Here is a 21,862-nt window from a genome sequence, read left to right as displayed (position 1 = left end):
AGTGGCAGAGATCTGACACAGGACATGACCATGGCTGTCACCTCCGTACAGCCAGAAGCCAAACACCCTCTCTTCAGCCTCTCATTAAACGTGTGTGTGTGTGTGTGTGTGTGTGTGTGTGTGTGTGTGTGTGTGTGTGTGTGTGTGTGTGTGTGTGTGTGTGTGTGTGGTATCCAGTTCATGGCTCTGCAGGCTTTAAATGCACGTTTGGGTTTTTCTTCTTGTATGTGTGTGTGGCAGCTACACAGTGTGAGCTCATCAGTGTCTGAAGTCAGCAAGGCATTAGCCACACAGACTGTTGAGGAACACAGAGAGCCGGCTGCTTGAATCTGAGGACAGCGTTGCACAAACACACACAAAAACAAATTAATGAAGATCGACAAGAAAAAAAAGTCTACGCTTAAAGGACCACTCAGCGTCATCCTTTGAACATGAGGGATAAATACCTCTCCAACACATATGTACTTACAGTGATGCAGCAGCTCAACACAGTGCAGTTTATTGTGCATCCGTTTTGAGCATCAAACCTCACTGAAGCACTTATATCACGAGAGAAAAAAGATGTTTCTGCTTTTCATATACAACCATGAAATAGGACTTTCATCCCTCTCCTACAAAACTTTCTCACACCCTCCCCGTCTCGATCTTTGCCTTTCTTCCAATAAATCATTTACTTTCCCCCCCAAGACGGCCCCTTAAACCCAAGGGCCCGGTGCCATGATTCATATTTATAACCAGAGCCAGACGAGCGGCCGCCTCATTAGCAGAGAGTCACACGGGTCTGCTGTGTCACATTTATTCTTTCTGTTATGCCGGTCGGCTCTGTTCTCACTTAATAAAAGTCATATTCCTTTTTTTTCATCTTCTCTCTCCCTTCTTCTTTTCTCACTTCTTTTCTGCATTATGTAAATGCATTATATAGAGGATTCTTAATGTGTTAGTTTTATTAAAGGTTCATTTATTATTTACTGATGCGATTTTAAGTAAACAGGCTTTTGGGTTAGAACAACTTCCCTTTGCTCAATTGGTCTATTTGGTAACAATGCAGGAGGTAAACAATTAATACATGTTATAAGCTTGCTCACTTTCTAATACGCCATAGCCAAGTTTAATTAGTAATTAATTAGTGGTTACCACTTTAGCCCCAACGGTGCCTTGGGGCTAAAGTGGTAACCACTAATTAATTACAATTGGGTGCATTTTTATCTTTATCCTTGGTTTCCTGTTTTAAAGCCACAGAATGATGCATTTGGATGTATTAAACACCAAAAGTAAAAGTGAAAGTGATATAAATGGTTTGGTACATGAGAAAAGTCAAATGGCACAGATGGTGCTCCAATGTGCCCAAATGCACATTTTAAAGACCTCGCCTAAATTCTCATTACTAAAACTCCAACTATTGTTCGACTTTATTTTTCCTGATTCATACTTTGCAGAGAGTCTGTTCACAAGTTGTGTTATTATCTGGGTGATTTAAGCCTTTGCTGTGCATCCATCCAGGAGATATCCATCCTGAAAGTGCTTTTTTTCTAATCAAACCTGAAACTTCTATTTTCATTGAAGTTTCATCTTTATTTACTCTTAACCAGTAACATATATACTAATATTAAACATCTGAACAAAAGCTCACATGTTGCCTTTGTTATAACACCAGCATTATTCAAATAGCATGTGTGGTTGCAGAGCTGTACCCTTTTTAGTTTGGGTATGTTACTTCGAGCAGAAACCTAAAAAATCGGGTGGGGCTAAGGAGGTTAAGAAAAGAAACCTGCAGTTACATGTTAGTGATGAATACTTTTTTGTTCAGCCACTCAAAAGGGATTTTTCACAACCTGGCAACCCAAAAATGTTCTTATCACTGGGTTATAACTGATCTATAAAGCAGCATTAATTAAGAACTTGTAAACACTTTAAAAAGCATCTCATTTGTTTTATTAGAAACACAATATGTACATTAATCATAAATGTTGATCTCAGTCTCCTCCTTATTGATTGGTAAGCCTATTGAATTAAATAAAGGGCATGAACGCACCTCATCAGCCTGACAGGTGGCGCATTCACAATATTCCATTGGGCTCGGCAGCTGGAAGTCCCAATTAAGTGTTGACATTGAACACAGCACCAGTGTCTGTGCTCCTTCGGAACGTCATCAAGAAACAGCATCTGCCGCTCCGGTCGGAGCTCGTTCGGCGGGCTCGGTGCTCCAGCACCGCGGCCGGTTGGACAGCGACCAGCATCGTCCTCAGCATCACGGCGGCTCCGCCAATCAGGATGCAGCTCGGGGCAGATTAACCCAAACAGCCCCGGTGTCGCTCGGTATAGTACCAGCCTCAGAAACAAGCTCCTGGTCCTCGTGTACTCAGTCTGGGCTGATGGGTGTCGTTTGGTTAACCCCATTTTAAACCACAGGAAATGCACAGGCTACTCGCCTTTTATTGTTGCATTAATTATCAAACGGAGTCCGGACTCAGAGGGAGATGGAAGCTCGCTCGATCACAGGAGAAAGCTCGGATGCGATAGTGATGGATGAATCTCCGACAGATGAAAGGGGAATTCAGGAGCCTTGCCAGAGGTAGGTTGCTTATTCCTCTCCGTGCATTTCTCTTTTGCTTATTCCGTAGACTAATAAATGTCATTTCCTGGAGAAGACGTGGATGTGTTTAACCCTCCTGTGGCCGATGTGAGTATTGTTCATCCAGATGTGTTTATGCTGTGGACCATATGATCATGCACATGATCTGATCACTGCTGTTGCTATTTTTTCCGTTACACTATTAAGATTGGCATTTCCACAGGGCGTCATTTATTCCTGATTATGATGTGTTGGTTCTGCTGATAAAACAAAGACATGTGCCGTTGTCAACTTACTTTTAGTCTCCGGTCAATATCATTACTGAAACCATGTTTTCACAAACATATACACGTTAGCACTATATTAAACAAGAGCTGGTACTTTCACTGATATCATCATATTATGAAAATGCTCTTATTGTTTGGCTTTGACACACAGCAGGCTCACACTCAGCTACACTATAGTTGACTTAAGAACTGTCAGAGGTTCACTGTCTTTATCCTCCTGCTACATCCATTTCACCATATCACAACAACAATATATATATTTAAATATAGCTATGGGGCTTCAAAAGTGAGGCAGGAAACAGCAGGGACCTGCCATCCTTCCAATCAGCGACGCGCCACAACGTTGTCCTCTCCTGGTTTGAAGGCAGACCTTCAAGTCTTTGTCCTCTTAATAACACTGAAGCTCTATTTATTTTTTTATTTTTTGGAAGGTTAACAGTTTGCCTCCTGCAATACAGCCCAGGCTTGTGTGTGTGTGTGTGTGTGTGTGTGTGTGTGTGTGTGTGTGTGTGTGTGTGTGTGTGTGTGTGTGTGTGTGTGTGTGTGTGTGTGTGTGTGTGATTGGCAGTTTAGGAGATGTTTGAGGACATGACATTGACTGCATGCATTCAGAGAGTTGATGTGCGAGGGAAGCTGTTTAAAGGAAGAGCGACAGAGACCTGAGGCATGGAGGAGAGAGCTAAGAGCTGACAGCCAAGAGCCACTTCTACATATTTAGGATTCTCCTGCTTGAGTCTTCTGAATGCCTTCAAGCTGTCTTCACCCTCTATTCTTATAGCCTAGATTAAGATCAACTAAACCAGTCAAAATAGGCTTTAAAGGGTTTACAGTTATTCTTAAGAACACTTACCAACATACACACATGTGGAAAGTTACTATACATTTACTTAGTTATTTTACTCAGGCAAACATTTGACGTACTTGCATTTTAATGATGTACTTTACACACTCAATGACACAGTGTTATCAAACTGCTGACCACCTGCTGCAAAATGCAATTTACACACTATGATGATCTAATTGCGTAACCCCCACTCAGGCATCATTTCGTCTACACAAATCATTTTACATTTGATTCTCTACATTTAGCTGATACTATTTACATTAGGTAAGACATAGATGTAGTATGCAGTATTACACATTTTACAGTAATATTTCGTCCCCACATCATTTATTTATCAGCTTGAACTAAACAGTCAACACAACAGCAGTAATACGTCTTACACAGCAACATTTTATTGTAATAGGAAGACAAAATAGTGAGATTCAAGTCCTCGCTGAGCTCCACAATAATCCCTCTGCTACTGTGTACCAACAAAATAACAGGCTACACTTCATCTATGTGCCTTATTATGGGATGCAAATAAAACAGTGTGAGGTCATTTAGGCTCTGTTGACTTACTCTATCACCATGGTGACAAGGCAGGAAGTGCGGTTGGATCCAGCCTCCTGTGGAACATCGAGCATGTGAGATGACACAAACTTCACGACCGTTCAGACGGCTCAACAGCCTGGAGGACATCTTCAAATACAAATTCCGGAAATAGAAATAAATAAAACAAAAGCAAATAATCCCATCTGACTGGAAGTGTAATATACAGTCTCGAACTCAAGTTTGAAAAGTAATTTTCTGTGTTACGATAAATATTTTAAACAGTGAGTTCATGTAGCTGACTGAACTTTATATATGAAGCTATTTAATGTGTTCACGTAAGTGTCTTTGAGTGTCTAGAAAAGCGCTATATAAATTCGAAGGATTATTATTGTTATTTTTATTACACCCAAAATGCTTTAATGGCAACCGGCGACATGTTTTGTATCTTTTAATTTTAAATAAAGTTATGTATTTAATTATTTAAATGTTTCAGTTTGTTGCTATGTGTTAAATGGGAGAAGATGATGAACATTGAATACAAGATTAAGAGTCTACAGTCATGCTATCGGCTGTTTTTAGGCACAACGCTAACATGCTCACATAGACAATGTTCACCATCTTAGCGTCTTGCATTCTAACATTGGCAAATTAGCTGTAAACACAAAGCGCAGCTGAGAGGCTGATGGGAACGTCAGTATATTTGCAGGTGTTTGGTCATAAACAAAAGGAAATTGTAAATCTCAGAGATGAAGCTCAAAGGTCAGGGGACCAGCAGAGTTATTGCAGCTCATCCTGAGGGGAACATCTGTGTCTGTAACACATCTCATCCATCCAATCAATTTCACTCACAACCAGGAATCCAAACCTCATGGTGGCCACAATATCAGAGGATTACCAAAGTCACCAGGATTCATCAGGGAAACCCGAATGCCTATGCATCGTTATCAATCTAATTGATATATTTCAATCCGGACCAAAGCGGTGGGCGTACCAGCATGACCAAGAACTCGCTGCTCGTGTGGCTGGAATTAGATTTTTTTTTGCAGCAGTTCCATTTTCCTGCCAACTATAGTGTAGTAAGAATGAGAAATGAAGATGTTTTTAAGGAAAATGTAAAGCATATCATTCCCCCCTCACTCTGCTATGTTATCTGTCCTGGACAGCTGCCTATCTCATTACAGGGTCTGTGACATGAAGTGGAAGTAGTGACTCACTCTAGTCTACTCTCTCTTCTACCTCTTTCACCCATAGCCTCCTTTCCTTTTAAATTGGGCATCCTCACTTCCAGCAGCCAAGTGCCGAACCCAGAAATCTGTTACTTACCTCATTAGCTCTCCGTTGAATATGAGAAGCCAAGCATGCAGAACCTGAGATGTCAATCAATGAGATACAAACATTGCCTTCTGCCCAGTTTCACTGACTGAACCTTTGCATCTTCGGTTTGTGTTGCTCCTTTCTTGGTTGCTTCCCACGTCTCCTCCCGCACCCATTCCCTTTCCTCTCCTTTTCATGGCCTTTCACACATTTGATGTAAATCTTCTCCTGTCCTCAGCGAGATCCCGGCGGTGTCTCTGTGCCCTCCCGACGGCGAGTGTCCAGCCGAGGCCCGGTTGACAGTCATCCAGTCTGAAGGGGAGCTGTGTGACAGCGGCAGCAGCCTCAGCAGACCCTCCTCATCCTGCCAGATTAATCACCAAGTACGCCTGAGCGCTGACTGCACTGTGTGCTGTTTAGGATAGACATTTGGGGACTGATTCAAACAGAAAGGTTAGAAATAGATCCACGATGTGGGAGGGAGTGGCAATAAAACGTATTACTCAAAAGACATGAATGATACCAGAATCCTCTATGAGTGGAGAAAAATATACACAATTTCTGTGATTTATATTCTGCATATGCGTTTTTTTTGTTTTCCTTTCTTCACTAGGTACCCCACTGTCCCTGGGCCGGGGCCTGCAATTCGCCACGTCTACGAAAATGTCCCCACTGCAGCCGTTACGGTCCAATCAAGCCGAACACCTGCCGCGACAGTCATGCAAACACGACCGGTCGTCCTCACGCCGAAGGAGGCGGCGCGGCGAAAGCGGCCCGCGGTCGCACTTCGGCCCACCAGACGTCTCGTCCTGGCGAGGTGAGATGTCATTGGCTGCGAGGGTCAAATGAGAGCCGGACGCAGAAACCGACGCAGCGGCGTGAGGCGGCACTAAGGTGTGTTCAAATGACTCAAGGAAAATATGCCTGTATGGGTTTTAATGTCCAAGTGTTGTTACCTTCGCATTGAAAATGCGGAAGGTTATGTTTTGATCGCCGTGTATTTATTTATTTGTATGTGTGTGTGTTTGTGTGTTATTCGCATAACTCAAAAAGTATTAAACTGAATCGTATGAAATTTGGTGGGATGATTGGTTATTATGCGGGGACTATTTGATTAGATTATGGGATCGATCTGGTTAAAGGTCAAGGTCAAGGTCATGAAAAGGTCAAAATCTTCTTTTTATCCAATTGGCATGCAACTAATGCCAAAATGTTCATAATTCAATGCCCAATCTTGTGATATGCTAAGGTATGCGCTCTACCGAGTGCCCGTTCTAGTTTATATTCTGTGTTTGAAAAGATTTACAAAACGAGATATAACTGCGTTAGCCAGTGAGCCTTCAAACGGGTGGTGAGATTATATTTGACCTTTGAACCGGGCGAGGCTCGTCGTTTCCCGCTGGTCCCGTCCGTTATGCTAAACTAGCAGACCGCTGCTGTAGATACATATTTAACGAGCATTTTGTGGAGCATTTTTTTCAAACTATTATAAACACAGTTCTCTACTGTTAACAGGGACAGAGGACTCTACTGCATCCTGAGAAAGTAAGTCCCAATTTCCACTCTTGAAGTATCTTCTATTTTGTGTATAATAGTTATTCTTCACCCAGTGCCATGTTTTTGTTCTTTTGTGGTTTTCTATTGGTCAGTTATTCCCAGGTGTTAGTGGACTACCCGTTAGCAGTGTTGGTGGGTTGTGCCGTGCTGCTGCTGGGATGCTCACTAGCTGGACTCCTCATTGGTCCACTGCCGGACTTCTCTGACCCGCTGCTGGTGAGTCTCAAACACACACACACACACACACACACACACACACACACACACACACACACACACACACACACACACACACACACACACACACACACACACAGCACGTGCATATCTACTGTCATCCTTCTGTCAAGTCTCCAACATAAGCCTTCCTCACCACCTTAGGCTGAGTGTTAATGACTGTTTCTCAAATCACTCGTGATCTCAGTCACATCACTTCAGTCTTATCTCAGATTCAATGAACTGAATGAGATCATGATCGCTGTCATATTAATTATACACATCTTCTCACCTTTGAGAAGGCAAGCTTACAGGATAAACGCTGAGTCAAACATCGTTATGAAGATGCAATGTGTGAATCGAAACAATGTAGATTTACATGAAACACAATAAGCTAATTTAGACAATATTAGAGGATGCTTGTTATGTTGATTTATTCAGTAAGCTGCTGCAGTGCATTGTTGAGCACCAGCGTCCGAAATGCGTCTTTAATGTGGATGTGTGTGTGTGTGTGTGTGTGTGTGTGTGTGTGTGTGCTCTTTTCTCAGGGCTTTGAGCCACGGGGAACATACATCGGAGTTCGCCAGTCCAGCTTGTCTGAGCTGCAGGAGAACACCGGCCCGGGGAGGGAACTGTCTCCTTTACCGCAGCAGCTCAGTAGAAGGTCAGCAGAGACTCAGCAGCGCTCTGCACAGAGGGACCGCTCCACTGACCGCTCCACTGCACACGCTTAACAATAGGAGTGCTCATGCTGTGTGTTTAGGGTTGGTCGCTGGTCAGGGCTCTAAAGCTGCAAAACAGAGTTTATACTAGGTCTTATATAACTGTTACTTCAACATATGGATCATTCATATATTCAAAATTAGTAATAAAAATAAGTGTGAATGAATATGACTCTGCAGTTGCCCTCAGCTTTGACACGGTAGATTTGCAGGATTTCCAGGTGGCCGGAATCACAACTTCAAATAAATGTTGCTCCATGTCTGTTGGATGTGAACCAAATGTGTATTTGTATAAATGAGGTTGAAAACGGGCGTGTGTGTGTGTGTGTGTGTGTGTGTGTGTGTGTGTGTGTGTGTGTGTGTTCTGTCGGTGCTAGTTCTGGGGGTGCTGTCAGCGGAGACAGCAGTGGCAGCCATGACGCCTCCAGGCTTCGCGTCAAGAGGATGCTGGCCAGAGACTCGTCTCCGGACTCGTTCCTCTGCGATGCTCCAGGTGGGTCGGTCCTGATCGGTTCATCCCTGTCAGGAAATGATTAACTCACTGTTGATACGTGAATCTCTCAAATTTGTAGTAACATTAAAAAAAACAGCCATATTCCTTTTTGCACATTTGAAAAAGTCCCCATGTGACGAGGGATGCGTAACACGGCTGGCTCCAGCATCCTCAGCGAGACAGCTTAAATTATTAAAACAATGTCAATCTTATTCAAAAGTTGAGCAACTTATTCTCTTACTGTATATGAGAATCCTGGGAGCTGAAGGCAAAGCCCTTCAGTTGGTTTCGGGAATAATAATAACAAGAATAACAGTCCAACGTTAAAACAACAGTTACAGAACATTGCTAAAATAACAAAATAGTGAGACTGCAAGAAGATATGATTAATAGCTTTGAGCTTTTAACCCTTGTGTTGCCTTCGGGTCATTTTGACCCGATTCAATATTTAACCCTCCTGTCGCCTTCGGGTCAATTTGACCCGATTCAATGTTTAATGTCGGTGTTCTTTCGGGAGTCAACAAACAAACATAAAGTACCTCACACTTAAACTTGGAAAACAATATTAATTCTAATAATTTTCTGGAGATTTTAATAGCTGGGGTCATATTGACCTCAAGGGTAAAATATGTTAGTAAATATAAAGGTAACAGGAGGGTTAAACATTGAATCGGGTCATATTGACCATACAGGAGGGTTAAACATTGAATCGGGTCAAATTGACCCGAAGGCAACACAAGGGTTAAGAGAACAGCTTGAATGCATTTCATTTAGCAGGTTATCCCATATTTATTTTTCTGGGCTATATTTTAAAATAGTGTGCTGGCAGATGAAAGACCCTTCTTTGGTTTGCCGTATGAATACACAGAAAATTCCCTAAATGGCTTTACAAGCAGATACAAGAAGCTTTGAGGTTTTTTTTTTAACTTTATGAAGCCAAATTGTTACTCAAAACCGACGAGAAGACAGAACACACGAGACATGTGTTTCTAGTCTGGTTTGACAGCGGCTGAAGTTTTCTCACTCGTTCTGTTGCATCCGTCTCTCTCCATGCAGGCGGCGGTTTGGCTCAGCTGGTGTTTCGGTCAGAAAATTCCGCCAGCCTCTGGAGTCTGAGGGCCATCCACGCCATGTGTGAGATGGAGCAGTCCAGGGTTCGCTCAGTCTCACCTTTGCTCTTCTGACTTTTTTTTTAGTTTTTAAACAACTTTATGTGCTTTGTCTTGTCTGAAATGATTACATTTTCCGTTTAAAAACGAGGCATGTGTTCAGAAGATCTTTTGCTCGTCTGATGCAGATTCGCTCCCAGGCTCAGTTCCAGGACTTGTGCCAGCAGCACGTGAGGGGGGAGGCCGAGGGAACGTCCAGGAGCGGCTGTTGTCCAAGCGGGTCTCTGGGGAACTACTTGGCTCTCCTCACTAACGCCTCCTGCTGCCTCAGTCTCACCTCACACCAGGTTGTGTAGCTTTCTTCTTTTTTAAAGTAATTACCAAACAACGGCTTACGACATGAGTTGTACTTAGTTTTTTTGTGAATTTAACAATTCAGTGTGAGTTGTGAACATTTTTTACACGAGTTAGATAAGAAGACGAGAGAGGGAATGATCTTGTCATCCAACTTTCCAACGAAAAACAAATGTGCACATTTCAATTCAACTCAGTTTATTTGTATAGCCCATTTTCACAAATTACTAATTTGTCTCAGTGCTTTACAATCTGTACACAGACATCCCTGTCTCAAAACCTCACATCAGATTAAGAAAAACTCCCAAACAACCCTTCACGGGGAAGAAAGGGAAGAAACCTTCAGGCGAGCAACAGAGGAGGATCCCTGTCCAGGATGGACAGGTGCAATAGATGTCATGTGACCAGAAGGAATTATTACACACAAATTAAAACACAGTAACAACACAATCAATGAGTAAGACAGAGTGTATGAATAGTTGGTAGTCGGCATATTCCACGATCCAGACCTCCACGGTCCATCAGGCAGATGGCGGTAGAGAGGAGGAGTGGGCGGAGTCTCAGCAGGGCCATGGCATAGTTGGTAGAAGGCAAATATCTTCTCAAGTTTACTTAAATCAATCAGTTTTGCTTCTTTACCAGTGGATATTGTTTGGTAGTTTGCATTAAACAAAGTGTAGAAACATGTGAGGCACACAGGATTCAAGAGAGTGGGCGGAGTCTCAGCAGGGCCATGGCATAGTTGGTAGTAGGAATACTCCACGATTTCAACTTTTCCTTCAAGTTGATGCTGCAGGTTAAGGGAAATGTACAGCCCTGCATTATAACTAACTCTGGAGTTCACTGAATAGGTTTTTAAAAGTTTTCTTCCCTCCATTTCCTCACTTAGGTGTCTGATTCTTTGACCCTCCTCCGGAAATGTGGTCCCTACTATCACGAGGGACGTCTCGTGGAAGCTTGTGTGGACAGACCCAAACACGGCGGCTGCTCCTCCGTCCCGCCCCGCTGTAAACAATCCCGCGTGGTGTTCCAAATCCTGCACTTCCTGGTGGATAAAGACTTCCTCAGCCCGCAGACCGTTGAATACCAGATCCCGACGCTGAAGTACAGCCTCCTGTTCTTACCCGTCGACAAAGGAGAACACATGATGGAGATATACATGAGCAGTCTGGAGGGCAGAGAGCTGAGGCACAACAACACCACGATCACGGGCATGGACCTTGGCCTCAAGCAGAGGCTCTTCAAGTATTACCTGGCGAGAGATTCAATCTACCCTGTGCTCGCCGTGGCCTGTCTGCTTTTCACGATGGCTCTTTATCTCCACTCTCTCTTCATCGTGGCGTTATCTGCGATCGCAGTCACAGGCTCCCTCCTGACCTCCTATTTCCTCTACAAAGTCGCTTTCCGGCTGACGTTCTTCCCGCTGGTCAACCTCTCGGCCGCTCTCGTCCTCCTGGGAAGCTGCTCCAATCAGGTGTTCATCTTCGCCGATTTCTGGAATCTGCAGCGATCCCAGAATCCGTCGGCCTCCCTCGAGAGGAGAGTGAACAGAGCCCTGCAGGAAGTCGGCCATTTGATTTTCGCGTCGGGGTTGACCTCCAGCGCGGCGTTCTTCTCCGGTTATCTCAGCAGCATCACGGTGATCAGATGCTTCTCCGTTTATCTGGGAACGGCCTCGTTCATCAACTCGGCCGCGGCGTTAGTTTGGCTGCCGTGCTCCTTCGTTCTGCGCGAGCGCCACATCGACGCCGCCGCCGCCGCGGAGGCGGCGCAGGGATGGAAACCGTGCTGCTCCAAACACGGCGGCGGCTTCTGGGACACGAGCTTGCGCAAGAGATGCCTCTTCGCTCTCGGGCAGAAGCTGAGAGAATTGAAAAAAGGTCTCGGTGACACTTCGAATTTGTTGTTTCTGAAAGTCCTACCCTGTGGCGTGGTGAAGTTTCGGTACATCTGGGTGTGCTGGTTTGCCGTGCTGGCCGCCGGGGGCGTGTACATGTCCTGCATTGACCCGGGCATGACGCTGCCCACCTTGGACAGCAGGGTCGCTCAGCTCTTCCGCTCCAATCACCCGTTCGAAAGATACGACGCAGAGTATCGCCACATGTTTATGTTCGAGAGACAGCGGAACGGAGAGGAGAAACCCGTCGAGCTGAGACTCGTTTGGGGTGTCGAACCGACTGATAACGGGGATCACTTCAACCCCAAGAGCAACGGCTCTTTGGTTTATGACCCAGAGTTCAACATGAGCCAGCCACAGGCTCAGGTTTGGTTGAGGGATTTATGTGCACGGGTTCAGAACCAAAGCTTTTATTCCACTCCGTCACCTGAGGATAACGACGTTATGACGGACAATATCTGTCTTGTGGAGCAGCTCACACAATGGGTGACAGTCAGACGGTGCTCAGAGAGCGATGACTCCCTCCCCTTTTGTTGTGATGACATCCCTTTCCCTTACCCTCCAAGCGTTTTTGAGACTTGCCTCAGTATGATGCTGGTGGAGAGGTATGCCGAGGACCATCTGGCCCACAGCGGAGGCCTGTACTTCCAGCCAGATGGCAGGGTCGCTGCCCTCGTGTTGGCATTCAAAACCACATACCTCTACAGCTTCAACTTCAGCCGAACGAGTGTCTTCTACGGAGAAATCCTCACGTGGTTTAACAGAGAAATGTCAGGCGCTCCACAGGGCCTGCGGAACGGCTGGTTCATCAGTCAGCTGTCTCTTTTTGATCTACAACGAGCTTTAAGCTCGGAGACTCTCGTAGTAGCAGGATTCTCAGTCGCTCTCACGTTTGCTTCGCTTCTCTTAACCACCTGGAATGTTCTACTGAGCATCTACGGGACTGTGGCTGTCGGAGGGAGTGTTTTTGTCACTATCGGCCTCCTTGTTCTTCTCGAATGGCAGCTGAGTGGCATCGAGGCTCTGTTTATATCCGCAGCAGCAGGGCTGTCTGTGGACTTTGTCGCCAACTACTGCATTTCCTACAGCTTGGCTCCTCATTCAGATAAAATCGGCAAAGTAGCACACGCCACTAAAATAATGGGATGTCCCGTAGCCATCATCTCCGGCGCATTTTTCTCAATGGGGATCATCATGTTGCCTGCCACGGTTTTGCTTTTCAGAAAACTGGGTATTTTCCTCTTTCTGGTGAAATGTGTCGCGTGTGGATTCGCAACCTTCTTTTTCCAGTCCCTGTGCTGCTTTTTCGGACCGCAGAAACACTGCGGAGAGATCTTGCCGCCGTGTCTCTCGGGTCGCGGTGACGGCGCGCCGCCCCCTTGCTCGGGAGCAGAGCCCAGTTCCTCGTCGTCTAACGGGGCCTTCGGCAGATCTCGAGCGAGGAGGAGTTACGAGAAGGAAGCAGCTGGCTATCTCTACCCCGACCACCGACGTCAGCAGAGACAGAAACAGACCGGCGCAGGGGGAGGCGGGGGCCGGGGGCCGGAGCAGTACGAGCTGCAGCCATTGGCCGACCGACTGAGCGACAGCTTTGAAAACAGCACTTGCACCAGCAAGCTGTCCAACCGGCCGTCTGTGCTGTCTGACGAGATTGATTACTGTGGGCGGGGCATGGGCAGTCATAGCATAGGTGGGGACAGTGAGGAGATGTGCAGTGGTCACCCTACCTGCCAACCGCCTGCGGCCCTTCAGCCTTCCTCTCCGTACCGAGGAAACAGCCTGCGGCCTGAAGACGTCGGGAACGACAGACTGCTGTGTCAAACATGCAGAGGACAGTCCGGTGGGGCGAAGCACTGGAACAACACATCCATGTCCTCATCCTCCAGCATGGAGGACACCATCATCAGCCACACACTGGAGACCATTGACCAGCCTTCTCACTGCAGAGACAACCACGCCGCAGAGGAGAGCCTCTATCCCCACCCCCACTCGAATAGAAAGCACCTGTCCTTGCTGTCTCAGAGCGCCGGTGAGGGTCTGGAGGACTTTTGTGAAACATGCCTGAGTGACATCGAACCGGGGCCTTCGAGTACGCAACCGAATGAAGATGAAGAGGAGGTCGACTTACAACCGGGACACTTGAACGGGAAGAGAGACACACTTCGCCTCTCGCTGAGAGAAACGGTTTACGAGACTTGTAACAAGGGCCGCTCCAGTCAGAGCGAAGACGTCGTGATCTTACCCAACAGTAAGGCGGACCTGCCAGATGTTTGGATCAAGAGAGACGGCCAAGAGGACACATGTTGAGCAAAGACGGCGGAATCTTTGCAAACAATGTGCAGACGTGGAGAAACGACAAAAGGAGTACACACTGTTACTTTTGAGTAAAACATAAAGGGAAAATAAGCCAGCCAAATGTAACATGCGAGCGCATGTTTGTTTCATGTTGCTGCCGGGGTTGTTACAGGGTCCGATGGAGAGCGTCTCCTCAGCGGGAGGTCTCATCATGACTTGTAAATAACTGCATTTTTAGAAGGAAGACAATGAAATATTAAGCTTTCTTTGAGAAGAAAAATCAAGTTCTGCACCTGCTGCTGCTGCGGAGTTTACTTTGTGCCTGGAACTTTGGGAACATCTGCAACGACTGGGGGTTGTAACAAAACACAGTGTCAATGAGTCACACGCATTCATGGACTGAAGACAATTTGGCTAAATGTGAGATAAACAGAGAAAGAGTTGCATTGAGTAGCAAACTGTCATTTAACCCTCCTGTTACCTTTACATTTACTAACATATTTTACCCTCGGGGTCAATTTGACCCCAGCAATTAAAACCTCCAGAAGATTATTAGAATTAATATTGTTTCCCAAGTTTAAGTGTGAGGTACTTTATGTTTGTTTATTGACTACCTAAATAGCCCTTTAAATATATAAAAAAGTTGATTTCTTATATGTTTGACAGTGAAAAACAGCCTGGGGTCAAATTGACCCCAAAGAACACCGACATTAAACATTGAATGGGGTCAAATTGACCCTAAAGGTAACAGGAGGGTGAACTAAAGTCAGTTGGTTTTGCACATAATGTGTACAGTATGTCCTTTGTGACCATTGCGTAGAAAGCCAGAGAGCTATCGTTAGTAATGTGCTATTTGTAGTGGGCTGGCTTGATTGCATTCAGTGTTTCACTGGCAAATTAGTCAGTTTGTTTATTCAAGTGTCGGAGCCAAATACATTTAATGTTTACTTACTGTACAAAAAACGGGTTTCTAATGCAGATATATCACCAAGTGGGTTCATACACTGTTGGTGAAGTAAGCTGCGAGCTACCGCAGGATTAAAGGGTGTGTCCTTTAAAATATATAAAATAAATAGATGTTTATATGGCCCTAAAGTATATTCAAAGAGGTGTTGGAGGTGCAGTGATTGTGGCCAGGAGGAGACTTTTGTCCTTTGTGCCGAGCGATGCCCTTGTAAGAAGAGTTTTCTTTTGACATCTTGACTGTGTGATCACAACACTGGTCCTTCACTGTAACTTTATGTTTAGGTGTTCATCACAGATCACAATTTCTATAGAATTGCCGAATCCCCCTTAAAAAAAAGTTTCCACCACTATCATTTACAGGTGTCAATGTTCTTCATTTTTCTCAAAGCTCAAATAAAATTAATCGTTTATTTTCCGGCAGACTGGCTTTTCATTTATTTCAAATCATTGTTTTTGTACTGGGCAGATTACATGAAAGGATGAAATCATATAAAGCTATTTCTGTTATATTTAAACAGTGTGAAGTGAGTTTACAAAATCATGTTCCATTTGTATTTAAGGCATAAACTGCTTGGAGCCACTGGAATACAGATTTCTACATTCATCATATGCAAGAACATCCAAGAACATCCAAACTGCCTCAAAGCAAAGGATTTAAAAGTCTGTAAAAAAAAAAAAAAGGAATATGCATGGCGCCAGTAAAGTAAACACCGAAGGGAGGAGCATCCGGTCAGCTCCAATCCGCCTCCACCCAGTCCTCTTGGGCCCAATAGGGTAACGGCGTGGAATATTCAAAACCAGGTCCTTTGTAGCGCAGCGCGTGGAGAAACATGATGAGCTCTTTCTCGGTGGGATCTGGTCGAACCAGTTTACACTCACTGCACAGGTGGTCTCGAGTCTCCGGAGGACTTTTGAGAGTCGGTTCCCCGGTTTGATTTCCGTTCGATGAGTCGGCCTGAGGTCTGACTGACGAGGTCTTGTTGCCGCCTGGCTCCGTGCAGCCATGACTCCCCTTATCCGCCGTCTCACCGCTCAAGCTGCCGCATGTTGGCGCCCGGGTGTCGATCTGACGACTCTCTTCACTTCTGTTGGGTTCAGAAGAGACGGCCAACAGATGGACTTTCTCAGACGTTTGGATTTTCTCTGCCTCCTGGTCAATCCCACCACCCGGCATATCCAGCAGGTGGAGACTTTCCTGCGAGCGATGTTCCTCTTCCAGGGCCTGCAGCAGCTCCTCGTTACTCTTACCCACCAGCCCCCCCCGGCCCCTGTGTGGACCCCAGGCCGAGGACCCGTAGATGGGATCGTTGAGGATGGGGAAGCCCAGGTACTGGAGGTGGACCCTGATCTGGTGTGTTCGGCCAGTCAGCGGGCGACAGCGGACCACGCTGGTTTTTCCATTGAAGCTCAGCCTCTGGAAGACGGTTCTGCAATCCTTTCCCTTCGGATCGACACGGCAGATGCCAATTTTAAAGGAAACGACCAGGATGGGCTCCTCGGAGACCAGCTCCCCTTCTGGAAACTCACCCTCCACTCTGCACACGTACTCCTTTTCAAGCTGTTAGAAAGTACAAATGTAAAAAAAAAAAAGAAGACATTTGAGACCGCAATGGCAAAAGCACTTTTGATGCATTACGGAAAAAGGACGACAAAAGCTGAAGAATATTACCATTAATGTCTAACCCCACTGGCACGACAGTGGTTGTACTGTGGATTTAACCACGTGAGAATCCATCACATGAACGCACCTGTCTGTCTCTCACCAACTGGTCCAGTTTCTTTGACGTCTCCAGCGTCCTGGCAAACAGCAGCACCCCCGAGGTGAGCCGGTCCAGTCTGTGGACCGTGTGCAGCTCAGAGATGCCTCGCTCTTTTCCCAAGATGAAAATCACCGTGTTGTGGCGGAAACGGCCGCAGGGGTGGACAGGGATGGACGCAGGCTTGTTGACCACGAGCACTTCGCCGTCATCCACCAGCACCTCCAGGGGTCTGCCGACGACAGGGGGCTCGTGGCGGTGCACTGTGTTCTTCATCAGGTCATTATTCTGTGGACGGTCACAATAGGGAGGGGGGGGTCTTTAAATCATCTTTGTGAAGCAGCAGATCACATGATATGGTTTACAGGGTTCTTACACATTTTGACCAATGGATTTCCAGGACTTTAAACCAAATTTCCATGACCAAACTGAAATCTCGGTATAAACATAATAAATTTTGAAAATGTAGCGTATTGAGAGCGTATGTTTTGAGCGTCTTTCTTTAAAAAACATTAATTATTTCAAACTCCATGAACTCAAACTCAAATGAACATGTGATTATAACAAATTTCCATGACTTTTCCAAAACTTTTATGATTTAAGTTTCTTCCATGACTTTTCCAGGCCAGAAAATTACCATTTTAAAATTCCATGACTTTTCCAGGTTTTCCATGACCGTACGAACCCTGGGTTTAGGTTTAGTTAGATAAGGGAATGGATGTTAAACAGTGGCGGTTCGTCCATAGGGGGCGCTAGTGCGCCGCCCCTCTAAAAATTTGGAGATGAAAAAAAAAGAAAAGAAAAAATCCTGTCAAAAAACATTATATGCCAAATCATTTAAATAGTAAATATACCGTGTTGACGCGCTAAATGTGTGTGGGAGACCGTAAGCCCCTGTCAACAACCACTTAAGTTAATGTGAAAAAATATAATATATCGCCATTATCACGGAGAGAAGCCCCTCCCCTTTTTCGAGGCGCTGGTCTAACGTGTGTGTGCGGCATCGAGAAAACATTTCAGTCGTTTTGGCAATGACCGGCTTCACATTGGCGGATGAAACCGGGAATCTTGGGGCGCACAAATGTGCGCACGCGATTGGATTATTCGGCAGATCAGAGACCCGTATGTTCCCTCAGGCCACAGACAGTGTTGCCAGGTCCGCGGTTTTCCTGCGGAATCGGGCCACTTTTGAAGTGTTGCGCGGGTTGAATTTTTTGTCCTTGGTTCGGGTAGACCTATTTTGCATGCAAATTACATGAATATCTTTAAATAAAAATCCATATTTTAAATGAAATAATTTATTCATACCCAAATCCTACCAAACTGACTCCAGATCAGCACGTACACATTTTATTTATGATAATATACTGTATCTAATTACACAAGGCCATTTTAGGACCTAGGTGAAATAACTTGAGGGAAAACTGCTTTTAATGCTGGCAAACTAAACATATGTTGTTACTTTGTAGATATTACAATACATTTGGCAATGATAGCAATGCTGTTGAACTTTAAAAGCAGTGTATATGGTTTGGCACGGGCATATTTTGAGTTCTGATATTGGGCTGGTTTTATCTCACAGACCTGGCAACCCTGCCAGGGAGCTCCACCTCCACGCAGGTACGCGAGCAACATAGCTAGCAGAAGCTTGTTGTTAGCATGGCGTCGGTGACTGAAAACTCTGTGGTATCTCTACGCGAAAGACCTTTCAATCGACGGTCAGATATTGACAAGAAGAGGCTGAAAGAGTTGGGACCAGAACATCCGGAATTAAAAATTCAGCAGCAAATCGCTGACCGCGGGAGGACGTACACCCGGAGATTCTCCTCTAGCCGATATGCTAACCGGAGCTTGTTAGCTGAATGCTCCATGAGTAATTCGTTTTTTGTTCCCCCTGTCTGTTGTTCCAAAGTCCTGGGACTGAAACTCTCTGGACTACAACGGGGTGAGGGATCTACAGAGCTTCAGACAAGTGTAAAGCACGAATCTTGCCGCAGTTATCTAGCTAAGAGCATGGAGCTAACTCGCTAACAGCTGTTAGCGAGTTCGCTTCTTGCAGAGCAGTAGGAGACCGAACTGGCATCGAAACACAACGAAGAAGTTCTGAAAAACAGACACATTCCCTCAAGAATAATGGAAACAGGCTGGTTACAGACATGATTGACTTTAACCAGAGAGTTATTGAGAAGTTTGCCAACTTTAAAGAGAGGAGGCTACTTTTCTTTCAGGCATGAGAATCCCTCACCTTTCGGCGAAATTCGCCGTTTTGAAACCAAAATAGGTGACTTACGTGAATCGTGTAGATCCGAAGAGTTTTTGTTTTGGGGTAGGGGGGGGCCGGCCGGCGTTTATGAGATTGGAGTGGGACGCGGAGAAAGTGTGAAGTGTTGCTCTTCGCAATAAAACATCTTTGATGGGACGTGTCGCGTCTCGGCCAATCAGCGTCAAGATGTCTTCAGCGTTTGGTGGTTTAGGTTAGCTTGAATGTTAGACGCTACTTCTGCTGCTGTCGCGCTGCACGGTGGAGCGATGCTAACAAAGTACCCGTACGTTAAGAGCGATGTGATTTAGCATATTTTTAGTCTCAATACTTCATTAAAAGAGCGATCAGAGCGCACGCGCTGCTCCGTGTCAAGCTGTTTGCACGCGCAGCGCTCACAGCGAGGGGCGTTAAGTGGCGGAATTTTCGGCTTTAAAAATAAAAATAAAAAAAGATGCCAGAAGTGAAATGTTTAAGTTCAGTCTGTAAAGTTCTGTAACTCTACAGCTGCTCTTCCTGATGAACTCTGTATCCTCTGGTCAGAGACTAACGGCCTCATAGTGTATCATCATTGATCAATGCTATGATGGCTCCATGTAGTTTCATTAATATCTTGCTGTATTAATACTAATATTACTGCTATTTGTTGAGTGTTGAAAAAGTTGGTAAAAAGTGAACCATACAGATATTTTATTTATTACTATTATAGATAAATATACCAGTATCGGATTTATGGTATACTGTTTTTATGGTATTGTATCATGATATTTATGGCAGGTATGGTATAGAAGATCGTGACAACCAGGTAGAGGCAGAACAGACTCGAGGAACAGACTCGTGGCTCAGCAGAGCACAAGACTTGAAGACTTGTTCACGCCAACAACAAAAAAAGGAAGTTGGTTCATGAATGACCATATTATACACAATATTACTATTATTATAGTATTATAGATCACTGACTTGATGTCAGAATGGAGGACCTATAGATTATCATACAACGTCCAACATCGATGTTCGTGGAAGTCACCACCAGCACCCCCCCCCCGCGCCTATCCTCCTCACCTTTTTCACCCCTGACCCGTTTTCATGCCTGTTCTTTCCAGTAGTGGGTCTACTCTGTCAAACACCCAATGTAACATGTGATCTCTTTCTGACTCTATTCTGCTCTGAACCTCTTTCATGTGAGGGTGAAACTCTTTTATTTTGCAAACCTCTGAAACACAACCCAATGTTCCTTACAGCTGCTCTGAACCTCTCATGCCCAAAGTCACAGTGTGTTGATAGTTGTTATTGGACCGTGTTGAGCACGCTGTGTTCTTTAAATAAAGCTTTGTTTTTTACAATATTCTACTCAAAACCTCTTTTCTTCTCATTGTTGAGTGCTATTTAAACTGCCCCCCCCCCCCAAAAAAATTCACCAGCCGCCACTGATGTTAAACCTCCTCTGCCATGTGACACAAGCGTTCTGTTCTGTCCCAACAAGAAAAGCTAGACACACATTTAAAAAGGTGAGGTCACATTGAGAACCCTCACTATAGGAACTAGTTTTCTTAAGATCAAACCTGAGACATAACAGCATACTCGGTGGCACTGACCCGGAGCACGATGGACAGGTCTTCCACAGGTGTCTCGTTCAGCCGGATGCGACCCTCTTTGGTGGCCCGCTGGTAGTACTCGATGGACTCGGTTCTGAACTCGCTCTTGAACACCTCCAGAAGGCTCTTCCCAATCCACCGACCTTTGCAGTACGTTTTGAAGTCAAAGTAGTACGGGTGCACTTTGCGGAGGCCACCTTCAAAGTAGTAGGAGGTCTCGTCGAAATGCTCCTGGCAGAAGCTGACCCCCGGGTTGCGCTTCTGCGGAGGGGGGATGTATCTCTCGCCCGGGCGGAGCTTCTTCCCTCCCGCTCCTCTGCGCCTCTTGCCTCGTGTCTCGGCTTCGCCCGCCTCGTCGCTCTTTCTTTTGACACTTTCCGCCGCCTCCTCCGTTGTGGTTCGCTCGGCAGACACCGGGATGTTTACCTCCACCGGTGTTGACTGCTCCATGGTCGAGCTGCCCCGTCTACACTGTGGGACATAAAAATGGCGATTCAGAGGACTATCAGCGTGATAAAATGAAATAAAGTGACGCTGTATTTGATCTATCGCTCGCCTGTTAGCGGCCGTTTGAGCCGAAGAAAAGAGAGACTGCAGCAAATTAGTTTTTCTCAAACCTTTGACGGACGCACTCACGTGCATCGCTTTCAAGACAGAGGACCTTCTCGCTAACTGCGCACAGTGATGACGTGGGGATGGAGTCCAATCAGACCGGTTTGTAGTTCTACACGTCACACTTTGCGGGCTCTTCTTTACCATCTTCCCGAAGAACAAATCAGCTAATCAACGAGGCATTATCGCCACCAGTTGTTCATAATGGGTATTTCGTTTAGTTTTTAGTGGATATTCCGAGAGTAATGGACTAATATGCTGAGATTCAGGCGCGTGCACAGATAGCCCCCTAGTGATGCTCAAGCTCCACCCCTTTTGCCCTGGATGAGAAAAGTGCCCCTTCTGCTGGAGACCAATTTTTTCTTCATTAATAAGTATTGAAGAATAAAAATGACTCTCTTTGTCATCAATTCCCCCCAAATGTGTTTTGATATCTGACGGGGCATTTATTTGAGTTCTTCTGAGAATGATTAACTGTAGA

At 45.4% G+C, this 21,862-nt stretch overlaps 2 protein-coding genes across 6 annotated transcripts; one reads left to right on the top strand and one right to left on the bottom strand.

The window, feature by feature from the left end:
• The first annotated feature begins 2,477 nt into the window (after window positions 1–2,477).
• On the top strand, window positions 2,478–15,463 carry disp2 (dispatched homolog 2 (Drosophila)). The gene is made up of 10 exons (XM_056426911.1): window positions 2,478–2,572; window positions 5,787–5,931; window positions 6,162–6,442; window positions 7,064–7,093; window positions 7,198–7,321; window positions 7,870–7,985; window positions 8,421–8,536; window positions 9,593–9,690; window positions 9,834–9,992; window positions 10,889–15,463. Exons 1-10 carry the CDS (start codon window positions 2,478–2,480, stop codon window positions 14,201–14,203), a joined length of 4,479 nt encoding a protein of 1,492 aa, XP_056282886.1. The 3' UTR covers window positions 14,204–15,463.
• Window positions 15,464–15,551: 88 nt separating this feature from the next.
• On the bottom strand, window positions 15,552–21,487 carry rpusd2 (RNA pseudouridine synthase domain containing 2). Of its 5 annotated transcripts, none has more exons than XM_056426917.1 (4): window positions 21,387–21,487; window positions 20,737–21,240; window positions 16,906–17,202; window positions 15,552–16,715 (listed from the first exon to the last, which is right to left on the bottom strand). In XM_056426917.1, the coding sequence occupies exons 2-4, from the start codon at window positions 21,217–21,219 to the stop codon at window positions 15,888–15,890; spliced, it is 1,608 nt and encodes a 535-aa protein (XP_056282892.1). In that variant the 5' UTR covers window positions 21,220–21,240; window positions 21,387–21,487; the 3' UTR covers window positions 15,552–15,887. The 5 variants fall into 5 exon arrangements, with proteins under 5 accessions (XP_056282892.1, XP_056282889.1, XP_056282890.1 ...); XM_056426914.1 differs by having other exon boundaries at window positions 21,406–21,426; XM_056426915.1 differs by having other exon boundaries at window positions 21,326–21,408.
• Window positions 21,488–21,862: the final 375 nt, after the last annotated feature.

The sequence above is a fragment of the Pseudoliparis swirei genome, chromosome 11 (genome assembly GCF_029220125.1).
Source record: "Pseudoliparis swirei isolate HS2019 ecotype Mariana Trench chromosome 11, NWPU_hadal_v1, whole genome shotgun sequence".
NCBI lineage: Eukaryota > Metazoa > Chordata > Actinopteri > Perciformes > Liparidae > Pseudoliparis > Pseudoliparis swirei.
Note: the sequence above shows the minus strand (reverse complement) of the source record. Positions and strands in the feature narration are given on the sequence as shown.

Coding starts and splice junctions, on each gene's coding strand:
- disp2 (XM_056426911.1), top strand. CDS start 2,478: ATGGAAGCTCGCTCGATCACAGGAGAAAGCTCGGATGCGATAGTGATG. Junction 2,573..5,786: donor ATTCAGGAGCCTTGCCAGAG/GTAGGTTGCTTA, acceptor TCCTGTCCTCAG/CGAGATCCCGGCGGTGTCTC. Junction 9,691..9,833: donor GTGAGATGGAGCAGTCCAGG/GTTCGCTCAGTC, acceptor CGTCTGATGCAG/ATTCGCTCCCAGGCTCAGTT.
- rpusd2 (XM_056426912.1), bottom strand. CDS start 21,411: ATGCACGTGAGTGCGTCCGTCAAAGGTTTGAGAAAAACTAATTTGCTG. Junction 17,203..20,769: donor ACCTGTCCATCGTGCTCCGG/GTCAGTGCCACC, acceptor GACCGTCCACAG/AATAATGACCTGATGAAGAA. Junction 16,716..16,905: donor AGTTGGTGAGAGACAGACAG/GTGCGTTCATGT, acceptor ACTTTCTAACAG/CTTGAAAAGGAGTACGTGTG.